This window comes from Malaclemys terrapin, chromosome 7 (genome assembly GCF_027887155.1).
Source record: "Malaclemys terrapin pileata isolate rMalTer1 chromosome 7, rMalTer1.hap1, whole genome shotgun sequence".
NCBI classification, from domain to species: domain Eukaryota; kingdom Metazoa; phylum Chordata; order Testudines; family Emydidae; genus Malaclemys; species Malaclemys terrapin.
In genome coordinates this window covers 96080603-96095755 of record NC_071511.1, presented here as the reverse complement: position 1 = coordinate 96095755, position 15153 = coordinate 96080603, and the positions used below count along the sequence as shown (strand labels likewise).

Genomic DNA, 15153 nt, shown 5'->3' with positions numbered 1-15153 from the left:
GTTTCTCCCCACACATGCACATTCCACCCACACCCACTCACCCACCCACCAGCAAAACATAATGCTGTACTATTTTTGGTAACAAGGAAGGGCCTCCCTATGAAAACAGAAAGCAGTGTATTTTCTCAGTTACATCAACTTGCAATCTAATGCTGTGTTGTGCTCAGTGTTTTTGTGGTGATGCAAGTCTTTTTTTTTTTTTTTCCCCTCCCTACAGCTGGTTGGATTTTCCCCATCTTACAGCACCTCGCAGGTCCCTTCTCTGAGCAGTACGTTGCCTGAGTGAGTAGAAACACAGAGATCAGCTGCAGGTTTCTATCTTCAATAACAGATACAGAGGGAAAGGGAAAAGGGTTGGAAAAGGAGAGACAAACATTGACTTGGCCTTATAGAAAGACATCCAGCGACTGAATAAAGAAGCCCTGTTCATGTTTTGGGATATTCTTTCAACTGGCTGGAACCAGAGTGGATCAAAAGAATGGGAAATGCCAGCAGACCCTTTAGAAGAATTGCTTATTTCCTATGCCTTTTATGTATGCTTTTGCTGACTGAAGGGAAGAAATCAGTGAAGCCAAAATGTCCTGCCTGGTGTACTTGTACCAAAGATAATGCTTTATGTGAAAATGCCAGATCTATTCCAACCAGCGTTCCGCCTGATGTTATCTCACTGTAAGGGCTGTAAGCATTTGGTTATTTAATTTATTATTTAAAATGAACTATTATGTTTGGTGTTTTCAGCGCAGACTGAACGGTGCTTGCAGTAGGGAATAAACCTTCCGCATTCACAATCATCAGATAAAATGTTAAAATGTGTGTTACATCTCCTTCTTCTATACGTGTACCTTTTTCTGCCTTTTTCTGTATTATGTGAAAACTGTAACAGATTTGTTTTTATTTTTAATTAATAGTAGCTATGTAAAGAAATTATATTGTGATTCACAGCTCAGTGTTGTAATGATGAATATTTGAGATCACATTAACACAATTTTTTCCCCCTTCTTTCCAGATCCTTTGTGAGATCTGCTTTTACTAAAATCCCAGAAGGGAGTTTTTTGCTCACACCGTCTCTGCAGCTTCTGTGAGAAATATTTATATCATATGATTATTTGTTATGAAACATATCTATCCATAAACAATATAGTAAGGGTCTGAATACTCATTTTATAAGAAATAGCAAGGGTGGATCAATTACACATCAAAATACACAAACAGTTAGACTTTGAAGTAAAGGTAATTTTGAAAGATGGCATATGTTTAATGGGGTGGGGGTGTTAAACTGTATGTACTTATTTGGTGGTTTGGGGGTTTATTAATTATTAATTATTATTATTTGCTGTCAGTGCTAGTTGGAATAGATTAAATTCTGAAGATTGCTTTCTGTGATGACAGATATGCTATCCTCTTATGTATTGTACTCTAATGGACATTACTGAAGGGGTCTGAGCATTACCACAACTATGTCTGTTTCTTTTCTGCAATCTTAGGGCCGAATCCCCATTGATGAGATGTTCAGGATGTCTCAGGATCAGACCCTTAATTTCAATGGGATGAATCCTGAAGTCCTTACTTCAGGCAAAACTACCATTAATTTCAGTAGAAGTGTAGACACTTCAATAGGAGTTTTGCCTAGGTAGGGACTGGATTTGGACCATCATTTGTTATTTTGCATTCTCTAAAGTAGTGAGAGTGATGAAAACTGTAAATTCTTAAGCAGTCATTACAAAATCACACACTATGACAGTGTGTGCACTGAACAGAACACTGGAATATTGTTAGATGTTTAGATTCATTTGTGTGTAAAATTTTACAGATTCTCCAGAGAAATAGCTTTCTAGAAAACTGGAAGAGTGATTATATAATCACTAGCTGTAAAAAGATATAGAAGACGTAAACCTAAACTGTTTGTACTGGGTTTGCTCTCAGTTTGAGATGTATCCAAATTTGTTTCAGAAACCCGACAAGAGACTTTTTTCAGTCTGTTCAAAAATGAAATAGGATACCTGTGTATGACTGATTTCACATGTGCAGTAGATTTGCTACAAAGTGAATTTTTGATGTATTAGAGCACTAAGGCTGTTACATTAAACTGTTGGTGCTAGGGTAGCTAAAGCCATGACTCAAGCTGTGCTTTTCTACCTCAAGTGGAGCTGATAAGGAGGTGCAGGCACACTGTACAATTTTGGATACAGGGTAAATAGGTAAATGTAGTTACTATGGAAACCTGAATACTGTTCCATTGTGCATTATTCTCTACAAGATTTTCCAAAGTGGTCACAGATTGCAAAAGGGACAAAGCCCACATGACTTCTGAGCTGGGCCTTCCAACAGAGAGAAAATGAAGTAGCTGTATTTGTATTATGTTGCTTGTATGTCAGTAAAGTGAAAAGGACATCATAATCCTCCCTCTTGGCTGTGCTATGCCACCTACGCTTAGCAATCCTACATCTAGCATGGGCCATAGAATAGGTTAAGTGGGGTAGACTGAGAGCTTCTTGGAACAGGGGCTGTCTTTTTGCACTGTGTTTGTACTGCACCTAGAACAAAGGGGTCCAGGTCTATGACTAGGTCCTATGGTAATAAATAAATAAATATATACCTCAGGCTGTATTTGCATGATATACCATTCACTTCACTAACACATGTAATTCATGTTGTTGCTAACAAAATGCTGCAACATAATCTCCAAACTTACAAAAGCAGTTTTTGTTCCATTGTGGGTTTTGACAAGTAGTACGCTAAAACAATACAAACTATCCCCAGATTGCTCACTTAAGAAACCAATTTGTGATTTAGAACAAAAAAATCTCAACCCATTCCACAGTTGGGAGAAGAGGGATGAAAGAAAACTTAACTTCATATACACCCTGCTGCTCTGGTTGGATTCGAGCAACTTCTAAAACATAGAACATAGGCAATGCCAATAGACTAGAGGGCTCATAAACTATTTAAAGGGATACTATCCTATTCCTATATACTACAAAGAGGGTAGATAGTGATCAAATAAAAAGTAACCTGAGACAATTATGTTAATAGTAAATAAATAAATATGAATTGCAGGCAAGCTATGATGCAGATCTACCACATGGGTCTGATGGCAAGATTTGATCTCAAGCTTTTGAAACATACATGTGAGGAAATCTTTCCTGTTAAAACCATTCCTATAAATCTATGTCAAACTCTTTAACTGGAGAAAGTATAACCTATAGTAGCAGAGCTAGAAAATAATTTAACTTGAAATTATTTTTTAATGCAGGATTCAAAAGAAGAAATTAACTCATTAAGTTAAATATATTAATTCATGCTTTGTAACGTTGAATCTTTGAGTGCCTTTGGATATTACACTATAAGTCCATGTTCCCTTGAAGTCCAGCTGATTGTAATTCCATTGAGGAAATGTTCATCTTCGTTGACAATCCCCTGGCATATTAGGGGTGTGGCAATCCAAAACCGATTTAAAATTGCCAAATGCAAACTTGTCTATTAATTATAAATAGGACAGAACACTAATCAATTTTATGAAAGATTAAAAGATTTTTATAGGAAAAATTAAATGTAATGGCAGTATATGATAGACAAAAACAAAAAATATATACATATATAATATAATGTATATACAATGAAACCTGCACTATGAACCACCTCCAGTAGGCAAAATCCATTTTAAAATATGGTTCTACTCTGAACACTAAGTTAAAATGGCTTTAAGGGATCCATGCTTATTATATCTCAAATATGCTCATTTCACAAGTTAAAGATTTTTCCTAACTGCCAGCTCTGCAAACTCATCCTGGAATCTGAATATCAAGCTAAGGTCTTCTCCCACATCACCATCAGAAATAAAGGTTCTGCAGGGCAATTCAGGCCCTTTAAGATACCTGTGCACCTCATTGTCTTCTGGGTATGTCTTTAGTAATACTTGTGCAGTCCCATTAGTTTCATGGAGCTTGCATAGGTAACTGATTGGCCTGATAAGCACGTGCTTAAGTCCTACTGTACTCAATGGAGTTACATCAATTCACCTCAGCTGAGGATCTAGTCCTTAGTCTAGAAAGCAAAGCAGTTTTCTGCTCCCTGGGGTCAGTGTTTCTCAACCTATTTACCATTGTGGGCTGCATATGCAGCTCTCTATGTGTTATGTGGGCCACATCCACACAGTACATATATTATCTGTATGGCCCTAAGGATATCACATGGGCCACAGCTGTGTGTTGATTATGCTGCTAGCAACCCATGGGACACAGGTTGAGAACGATTGCACTATACTATGCCATATATGGGCAGTGCACTTTAGCCATATTATCTTGCAACCCTTACACGGACAAAACCTTCAATGTAGTCACTGAGAGTTTGGTCTGCATGGGGACTTCTAGATCATGCTCTAAAAAGTATAAAAATCTAACCGTTTATTTTGTATTTCCTTATGCAGGTTATTTACATCAAACTCTTTTGATGTTATTAGCGATGATGCTTTCATGGGCCTTCCTCATCTAGAATATTTGTGAGTGGACAAAATGTTTCTAGAAATATGGACTAGGTGGGATTTCCAACTTACAGGCACTGCTTTAACCAAAATGAATTTGTGACCCATTACAGGTTCATCGAGAACAACAGCATTAAGTCAATTTCAAGAAATACTTTTCGAGGACTGAAATCTCTAATTCACCTGTAAGTAAAATGTTTTCATGTATTACTTAGTAGTGTGTATTTAATTTAGTAACTGAACCACTGTGTGGTTTAATTTAGCATTTGATATTATATAATCATTGATGTTTGTTGCTTAAACAATGTCAATATTCATATTATGTAGACCAGAAATGGCAAAAAAAAACCAAAAACTCCTCAGCCAGTCCATGTCTATCCCACCCTGTGCAGGGAGAATAATGCAAAAACTGTCCATTTGGCTGCTTCCCCTTCTCTCCCACACACTAATCAGAGGAGCAAGAACAGGATTATGATCTTGCTGTTCAAGAATAGTTTTAGAAAGACAATCAGCTAAACTAAGAAAAGCTCCAATTTCAAGTTAAATCAAGAAACAAAAATACAGAAGTAGAAACTGAAAGCATGTGAGCCCAGCACAGTATTCTAACACCTGTAACATTTAACTGCAAATTTATGTACAGTATTTACAGGGTCTGATTTATCAAAGCTAAGCTACTGTCATGTTTAGTCAAAAGGTGTGTGGCATTTTCAGCCAGTTTTTACAAACTATATGTATTCGTATCAAATTAATTGTTTATAAAAAATTGAATGAACTTCCTTTCAAAATATAGCAGCTACCTTTACTATATAGAAAAATATACCAAAATATTGTAAGAAAATGAGGCTGTGTTATGGAGATTTTGCTGTCTATAAAGTCTAAATAACATTAATTGTCTAAAATGTGTGGGGTGTGCCTAACATATGTCTGAATACCCTACTCTGATCATTTGCATTCACAGGCATATATCTTGGTGTATTTGTCATATGAGGGGGAGTGTATTCTGACCTTTTGTCCTCAATATAATAGCCTCTAAGAGGTGTACAGGGTCATTTGGCTTTTTGTTTCATATATGGTCAGATGCTGGGGAAAGCACAATTTCACCTACATATGGTGAATGCACAAATGTAATTAATTACATTTCACCCAATTCTGCATCATATAACAAATGCATCATAGGATGCTACAGACCAGATCCTTATCTGGTGTAAACTGAGTTCACTGTGACTATTGTGCAAAGTTATTCGCATGCATAAACATTTTTAGGACTGGAACAATAGAGAGAGAGAAACAGAAGATGTGTGGTATATACATAAAAATATGTCTACAGGTATAATTATGGCATAGTTAAAAAAAGACAGAGGATGGGATAAGGTTGTTGATAACGTGAAGGGCCTGTAAACTGAAAACATTTAGGAACATGAATAGCTTTACATGCACAAATTATTTTATTTCTTAAATTATTAAATTATTTATTTTATTAATTTATTTATTATGTGGCTGCTGCTATCAGTGTGCAAGGTGTTTTTCCAGCACAGAGGAAGATACTGTCCCTATTCTGCAAAGCATACAATTTATAAAATAACATCATATCTTAACTGTTGTGCTGGCTTGTAGGGACCCCTCAGTAGTTTTCTAAGGGAAAGCGTATGTAGGAGATGAGAGTATTCTGAGCAGCTATTGTTGTCTGCATGTGGTTGCACACATAATCTTGAGAAATGGGTTTATATATCATGCAGTTTCTTCACATGCAGAGCTAATCTTCAATACGTGAGTTGTATTAATCTAGATGGAATATATGGGCTAAAGGTGTTAACATAACCCAGTCATTGTCAAACATGAAACAGTGTTAAACAAGATTCAGGGTTTGGTATACAGAGACCTCAGCCTGCTTAAAGCCATGGCAAGCGCATCATTAAAAATCCTTTAAACCTTGTATTAAAGATAAAGAAAAGAAGGACAACCAGGTAAAGCATTTGAAATGTAAATATTAAATACGGTTTCCATTTTGGCATTTTTTGTTCCCTTTACTGGAGAGAGTTTTTAGAAGGAAAACCCCCCTTGTCTGATAGTCTCTTAACTGAGATGGGTGAGAGCTGTTGTTGTTTCTATTGTTAAAATCCGATCCTATTTCATCCCAGGGTGTTTGGGATTCAGCTGAAGCTGGTAGAAGTGGCAATGTCATCAGGGTACTTTTTTTTGGCTCCCTCTGATCAGGGTATCTCTCAGGATTAGGTTGAAGAAGGTCTGGGGACCCAGGAGATGGTAGGGGTGCCAGCCATGATGGTGAAGCCTGCTCCAGAAGCCAATTTTTCTCCAAGAAGTCTCATTCTTTAAGGACCCACAACGGGAATTGTGGGTGGATTAGCCCATCTTCCTTTATGATAGTTAATTCATGTAGAACAGCCTCTGCAGAACTAAAACTACTAGAAACATCTAAAGGGGTTTCACCTGAGAGAAAGGATTCATATTTCCCTGGACTTCTGCAGCAATAAAATAAGTTTTATTACTAACTTTGCTCTTTTGGGGGGTCTTTTTGGAAAACATTTTAACTTACAAGCATTTACTGACCTCAAAAAAAAAAAAAAAAAAACAGGATACAACCATGGTCAAAATCAAAATGCAAAATTAAAAATCACGGATCATGAGAGGAAAAGGAAAAAAATAAAAGTTGAAACACAATTAAAACAAGGCACTTGGATAAAGTGTTTGAAACAAAATCAAAATAAAATCCTGAAACATTAATGAGAGTGAAACAGATGCAGTTTCTCATGCTTTGTGCTCCTAATCTTTTTAATGACCTTTTACTTCCCAAACCCAATTATGAAAACATTCAGTTGCTTGCCAAGCAATCCAATTGCCACATTTGTATAACCCTTTGAGATTTGAGTCACAGCACCAATAAATGTCGTATTGATCTCAAGGGCCAAAAGAGTTAAAAGATGTTATAAACTCTTTCACTGCCCAACACTGAAACAGTGTTACAAGGGTTTGGGGAGTGGGAAGGGGTTTCTACAGAGACCCTGGTTTACTTAGTTTCTCTGGCAAACACCCAAAGGCACTCATTCTAAAGCGGGAAATGTATCGATTAAAACACAAGAAAGAACAAGAAACATTTATACTAAAATTAAATTGAGTAATTATGCAAAACAATCAAAAGCTATTAAAGTTTTTCTTCTTTTGGAGGTAAAATATCAGTCTCTTATACCAGCAACCTTTCTGTGATGAAAAGGAAAGGGTTAATTTTACTCTCAGTCCTGATGTGTGAAAGGTATTTACTTCTGTGGAGAAGAGGCAGGATAGAAAGGGTGGGGGAGATATAGCTTTTGTTGATGTCCTTGGAACCAGTGTTCTGTTATGAATGGATACCTTAGACTTGTGTGTCGTCCACAGCAACTGTTGCTGTGGTCCCAGGCTCACATTCTGGTCAAGGACATCATCTGGGTTGGCGCTTTTTTCCATAGACAGGGCAGGGCTGGATAAACCATCATCTCACTGTGCTGATGCGTGCACTATAGTTGATTTCAGGATCCAACGAATAGGTGAGAGAGAGCTTAAACAAGAGCAACACCTGATGACCTTCCTCTCAGAAAGAAAATCCTTCGGTCAGGTCTGCTCCTTCTGTCTTGGGGTCAGGGAAGATGAGATGAGACACGTTGAGTCAAGTCAAGATGAGATTTTTCTAAGTATTTTAAAGACACTCCTCTCCCCAAAAGGGGGTGGAATGTGGGTGACATAGTTTATCCCCTCATTATTTTGTCCACCAATTGGGGCTAATATTTGACACACCAATTTTGGTTCATTAATTTCCAGACCTGCATTTTCTTGTTTGGACTCATTCAGTCTTTCTGTCTGATTTTCTTGCACCAGTTTATAACACTCTTTATTGAAAATAACTTGACCTACTTTTCATGGATAATTCCCAAATAGGCAAAAAGTTATAGGCCCAATTGTCACAACAGAGTTTTGCAGGCAAAATAACTACAGGAGCAGGCCCATAAACTACTGAATGTGACCACTTTAATCCTTGTTTGTACAATCCTTGTCCTTTCCTAGAATGTGTCTATATACACATACTGAGCATAACAAGTAGATTCTCTGAGGCACACTCCACTTGAGGAAGAGCAGAATACTATTGTCATGCAAAATACATCAAAGAGATTCATGGTAATTATGCATTCTGATGAGTTCTATGAAGTGATGGCAGAATATGACCTTTGTTCTGTATACTCCGCCCATTTCCTTTTCACAAGTGAATTTTTCAATACAGTAAAATTACCCAAATATCTGTATTTTTCATTTATGCAAATAACTAATAATTGGAATGTGTCCTCACTGTAGCGTAGTCGCATCTAGTATACCTATTCAAGACAATTCATTTTGCAGAGTGGAATATTTTTTAAAAGCATCGGAGTGGTATAATTGCATTTTTGACTCATTTAATGCCATAACCCTAAATTGCAGAATATTTTAGTGTAGAAAATTAGTTCCATGAATAAGATGTAATTTTGATGGCATTTTTGAAGTTTTTCAGAAAAGCAAAATGTCATTCTGAGGTTTAAAATATGGGCCTTCAAACATAATTACACACGACTGAACATTTACTTCCTCATTAGCATCCATCCTTTCCAACTAAGTGTTTTCTGCACAGGTACTACTAAGAGCACCATCTAGAGGTTACATAATAAAATCTTATGGCATGTTTTCTAATAATGGAAGATATAAAGTGCCAACCTTTCATCCAAGAATCTGTGCAATGTATAAATCTAGATTTTTTTTTCTGTTAATCTGATTTCCATTAAAATGATGAACTTTTGGTAGCTCTGTATCCATTATGGTGCTGTGCTTGGTATAATCCAGTGATCAAAGATTACATAAGGCTGTGATCCTGCATGTTCATATATGTGCTTAACTTTACACGTGTGAGTAGTTCCATTGACTAATATCAAATTACTCAAACGCATAAAGTTAAGCAAATGCATAAATGTCTGGCAAATTTGAGTTTATAAATTAGTTGCAATAAACCAGTTATGGTCTAAATGTAAATGGTTCCACAGAGGGCATATTACTCACACACAAAAACATTAACCTTTAAGCTTTAACCTTAAACATGTGGTTATGGGCTTTGCTCCATCAGAGCTATTGTATCTAAATGCCTCCTTGCCAGATGTGTACAGTTTACAAGTAAAAATAGTTTTTATTTCTAATGCCCAGTGCCACAAATTCCAACTGGAATCTGAAAATCATGCTAGCTTCTTTCCTTTTCATGCATCCTCACCAGTGACAAAGGTTTTGCTGACCAAATTAAGCAATGACTCACAAAGACACCACCACATTCTCTTCTAGTTATGCCCTCAGTGACACTTGTGAAAACCTTGCATCATCCATGGGCTTACACGGGTGTACCTGATGGAAACAATGAATTAACTATTTTAAAGGTATGTTCACATCTTCTATCCAATTTTACCAGTTGAAACTGTTGGGTACTCTCTTAGTTTAAGATAGTTTTCTTGACAATCAAAGCCATAGTATTGTTATTATTTGCTGGTAAGATAATTTTTTATCCCTTACTAACCCAAGCAAGAAAACTTTTAGGCTTAACTCAATATTGACCTCCAATTTCTGTTTTATAAACTTATTGACTCCCAAAAATGTTAGTTACTGGATATTTTCAGAAACCATGAGCCAATGAGAGCTATTTACAGTATCATGGATTCAGTGTTTAAAATAGATTGTAGTTTCTAGAAAGTGGACATGGAGGCAGGACATTGCAATATTATAACAACACACTGGCTATCCAGAAGGGAAGACATTTGTATGTCCAGTCATGGCTAATCATTTTAAAATAATGGTGTTGGCAAAATACCAGAGATGATCACATTTTCTACCACCCTGAGTGAAGTACTGTAAATGCTAAAGAATGTTGAAAAGCAAGAGAGCAATAGGAAGTGTGAATATATCTTAGCAGAAGAAAAAGTCACAAGGTAAATGAGATATTTTTTAAAGTAATTTTGTATAACTAAGGACTGAAGTACATTATTGTTTTTACCATAAAAAAACAATATTGCATTTGTAGAAATGTATTATCTGATGAGTTGATATATCTTCTTTTACAGGAGCCTTGCAAACAATAATCTCCAAACACTTCCAAAAGACATATTCAAAGGGCTGGATTCTTTAACAAATGTGTAAGAAATCAGCAATTTCTTATTTTCAGACACTATGGTTAGAAAAAACAGGCCATTGCCTATTGGTGATGACTGCAAGATATTGTAAAGTACTTGATTTGGAATTTTGGGTATATTAATTTTCACCTCTCTTTTAACTTCTTTAATGATGTAAAATATACAAGATAGATCTAGTAACAGGACACTCCCATGACCCAGTGGACATTCAGGCCAATAGACAGTGGGAGGATCCTATCACATTGGTGGGTGAAGGTGGTAGATGCGAGGGTGGATTTGATTTATGTTTATTACTGTCAATAATTGTATAATTGTATATTGTATAATATTTCCCAGATAATAGTTTATATATAGATAAAATAAAATAAGAATTTTGTATGGTCATAATCCCAACAATATGATACTTATATATGGCCATTGAAATAAGAAAAAGACACATCCTTCATAATGCAAAGAGGACATGATATGAAAGCAGGGAGAATACTTGATGAGAATGAGAACATTTCAGGTTTCCAATATAATCTAACAGGAGGCTATGTTTAAATGCAATGATCATTTAAAAATCTCAGTACAAGTACTTTACACCTGGCTAACTCAAATTGCAACCAAAACAAAATGTAAACTAGATTTAAATTTTAAATTTGTAAACCAAAGTATCTTAAACATTTATAAAAGTACAAGATATATTTTTGAAATATATGTTTGGACCAGATCTTGCAGTCATTCCACTGGAAGAGTCCCATTAGAGACAATGTGCAAAATTCTGGCTCCCCAAGTACACTCACACAGAAGTTAGACTCAATAGATACCTAATGTTCCCTGCACTAGTAAGTCCTGGAGCTGGCCCAATGGCACTCCACGGCTATAGATAGCCAAGTGATCATGCTGCTTCCCTCACCCCTGCATGCCTTCTAGAATCTGACAACAGGCACCATGGGGTTTTGCACTGCTTCTGTTAGCAGCAGTTCTGCAATACCTCAATATAGTTCTTCATCCACATTCTCCAGTCCTCCCTGAGGCCTTCTTCTGGAGTCTGCCAAGTGTATGTAGAATGCCTTCGAACACCGCCAGTCAGCCACTATAGTTCCCCATATACCCAGTGCTCTTCACAGGGCACCCAGTCCTGCAAGGCATTTGACACCTCCTACATAATGTGAGTTGAGGGTCTCAGCGTCTTGTAAGAGGCACTCAGTATCTTCCAAAGGCCATAGTTTAATGCAAAAAGGAGTTCAGGTTATATCCCTTATGACCTAAATGAGCGTGTTTAAATGAGGAAGAAGAGAAGAAAAAGGGGTAAAGCTGAGGAACTGTCCACTGACCACTAAATTAATCTATCATGTCACAGTATTTGTCACCGTGTCATCTATAATGTTCTTGTTCAGAAATGCTAAACAACGAGAAACAAAAAAACCCAAGATTTGGGCCAAAAAATTGGACAGGAATTTAAGTACCTGTAAATTTATGGTTATCAGTATGGCTGGGTAGCACCAATATGGAAGAGCAGATATTTCCACTGATTCCCAACCTAAGTTTGTCTTGATTTCCTTAGTATAATTGAAACTATTTAAGTTTTTGCAAGTAGTTTTAACAAACTGTTGTGTTGTTTTTGGTTGGTTGGGTTTTTTTAATTGGTTCAGGACAAATTAATTCAGGAAAGTCCAGCATTCTCAGAAGAGAAAGCAAGGAAATAGTCATTTTATAAAAGTCCTTGTTATTTTAGTCCTGTGATGTTGTGGAAAACAACATCTAATTCATCATTTTCAGTGTGTGGTTTATGTTTATACAGGGATCTTAGAGGGAACACATTTAATTGTGACTGCAAACTGAAATGGTTAGTGGAATGGCTGGGTAGCACCAATGCAACAGTTGAAGACATTTTTTGCGAAAGTCCACCAGAATATAAGAAGCGTAAAATCAATAGCCTCTCTCCAAAGGAATTTGATTGTATTATTACAGGTAATGTGTTCCAAATTATTTCACCTGATTACTTTAAAATCAAGGCTATATTTTCTAATTAAGGGTCTAATTCTGCAAGCGGTCTGCCTATGGACCTCTCACTGAGTCAACAGGAATTCCTTGCAGATTCAGGCCTGATAAAGGAACCATTTTGTGCATCTATTACTACAGTTTTTAGTCAGACTTTAATGGGAGATTTGCCTGTGTAATAATTGCAGAATCTGGACTATAACTGTAACAGGTAACCTTCTTTTTCAGTTCAGAAAAAATAAGCAGACTTTAAAATTCTGTCTTATTAGCAGGAAAACTAGACTACTTATTAAATGTATTCTTTAAAAATAAATCAGTATCAATTAACATGACATTATTTTAATATGGTGAAAAAATACATGTGGAAAGAAATGCTACCTTTAATTATCAAATGTTATGTGCGCTTTTGCAGAATTTGCTGTTTATGAATCCCTGCCATATCAGTCTCTGTCAGTAGATACTTTCTCCTACATGAACGATGAGCATGTGGTTATTGCCCAACCTTTTACTGGAAAATGCATCTTTCTTGAATGGGACCATGTAGAAGGGTCTTTCAGGAATTATGACAACATTACAGGTATGAATAACACATGCCAAATAACATTACATAACCTGATCTAAAAGGCAGTGCTAACATTGTCCTTTATCTTTATTTTTGTAGGTACTTCAACTGTTGTGTGTAAGCCCATAATTATTGAGACTCAGCTGTATGTCATTGTTGCCCAGCTCTTTGGAGGCTCCCATATTTATAAAAGAGATATTTTTGCTAATAAGTTTATAAAAATTCAAGATATTGAAATTCTTAAAATCCGAAAACCCAATGACATCGAAACTTTCAGGATTGCAGAAGACTGGTATTTTGTTGTTGCAGACAGTTCAAAAGCTGGCTTTACCACGGTTTACAAATGGAATGGAAATGGATTTTACTCCCATCAGTCTCTGCACGCGTGGTACAGAGATACTGATGTGGAGTATCTTGAAATAGCCGGCAAACCTCATTTAATTCTGTCTAGTAGTTCCCAAAGACCTGTAATATACCAATGGAACAAAGGAACAACTGAATTTGTTAAGCGTCTCGAGATCCAAGATATGGAGGATGTGTATGCAGTGAAACACTTCAGAGTGAAAGAGGATGTGTACATTTGTTTAACAAGATTTATTGGTGATTCCAAAGTAATGAAATGGGGAGGTTCAGCATTTCTGGATTTACAAAGAATGCCATCCCGAGGGTCAATGGTATTCCAGCCTCTTCAGATAAACAATTATCAATATGCCATTCTTGGAAGTGATTATTCTTTTACTCAAGTCTATTATTGGGATACTGAAAAAGCAAAATTTGTGAAGTTTCAAGAATTAAACATACAGGCACCAAGATCTTTCACACATGTTTCCATTGATAAACGCGATTTTCTCTTTGCTTCAAGTTTTAAGGGAACTACATTAATTTATAAACATGTCATAGTTGACTTAAGTGCATGACACTCATAATTCTGAGATTACATCAGACTTTCTACCATAAGTGGACAAAATGAACTAAATGCATGATGACTCTTATCCTACTTCCAGATGAATGCCTTTAAAAGTTGAGATTGCTAGAACCAAGTATTACTAGTATCTTCATCTTTAATTGTCAAGTCTAGTGGTGTTGGAAGTTGCATTTTTTAACAAAAAGAAATTAAATTGTTAACTGTTCTTTGCATCCACAATATGTAAATAAGCGTGCAACTGCATCTGTTGCTAAAAGTATTAAGATGTACTTTTCCATTTATTTATTCACCTGTTTGACAACAACTGCCAAATAAAATGTTTACATTTTCTGTCTTTCACATTCCAAATATGATTATTTACAGGTGATAATTTTTATTTGTGTATATATTATACACATATATAATAAACAACAAGGTGTGTTGTACATGGCAGTGTTTTTCTTAGGTGTTTCTTTTAATATTATAAGCCACAACAATAAAGCACAAGTGGTTTATACATGTAATCACAACCACATGATAAAGATACAGCATTACACTGCAACCCTATAACTGGTCCTATGCAGACAGACCCTTGCATTCATGTGGAGCTCCACTTGCTTAAATGGGACTCACACTGATATAAGTATGGATCTAATTTCAGGATGGGGCTTTATATTGTGTACAGTTGGGAATTCTTGATTTTTGAATAATGTATGGAGTAATCAAAAGAATAAGTCTTGTTGTCAAGGCTTATCTGCTCCTCCTGCTGGAGCAGCACAAAACAGGTCGTGTCAGACGTGACAACATTGTTCTGTACAGTAAAAGAAAGCTAGGAGCACATCTTTTTCAGTTAACATCTTTTCTATAGCTGAAGTTCAACACATTATTTGCATGGATTCCTTTGTAATTTTATCACTGTCAAGTCTTTTTAGTGTGTTTGCAATTATTTAATCTTCAGCAAGTTTCTCCAGTCCTCTGAATATGGTTAACTGAAGACATTTTTCTGATATCCTGCACTAGAGGTCAGGAAAAGATATTG

At 36.2% G+C, this 15153-nt stretch overlaps 1 protein-coding gene across 2 annotated transcripts; it reads left to right on the top strand.

Moving 5' to 3' along the window:
• The first annotated feature begins 212 nt into the window (after positions 1–212).
• Positions 213–14469, top strand: LGI1 (leucine rich glioma inactivated 1). Of its 2 annotated transcripts, none has more exons than XM_054034797.1 (8): positions 213–669; positions 1007–1078; positions 4427–4498; positions 4594–4665; positions 10594–10665; positions 12449–12618; positions 13061–13225; positions 13310–14469. In XM_054034797.1, exons 1-8 carry the CDS (start codon positions 479–481, stop codon positions 14125–14127), a joined length of 1632 nt encoding a protein of 543 aa, XP_053890772.1. In that variant the 5' UTR covers positions 213–478; the 3' UTR covers positions 14128–14469. The 2 variants fall into 2 exon arrangements, with proteins under 2 accessions (XP_053890772.1, XP_053890773.1); XM_054034798.1 differs by having other exon boundaries at positions 590–678.
• The last annotated feature ends 684 nt before the right edge of the window (positions 14470–15153 follow it).

Excerpts from the sequence above, each read along its gene's own strand:
- LGI1 (XM_054034797.1), top strand. The coding sequence starts at position 479 with ATGGGAAATGCCAGCAGACCCTTTAGAAGAATTGCTTATTTCCTATGC. Across the intron at positions 10,666-12,448 it reads CTGGATTCTTTAACAAATGT|GGATCTTAGAGGGAACACAT; the intron begins GTAAGAAATCAG and ends ATGTTTATACAG. Across the intron at positions 13,226-13,309 it reads GAATTATGACAACATTACAG|GTACTTCAACTGTTGTGTGT; the intron begins GTATGAATAACA and ends TTATTTTTGTAG.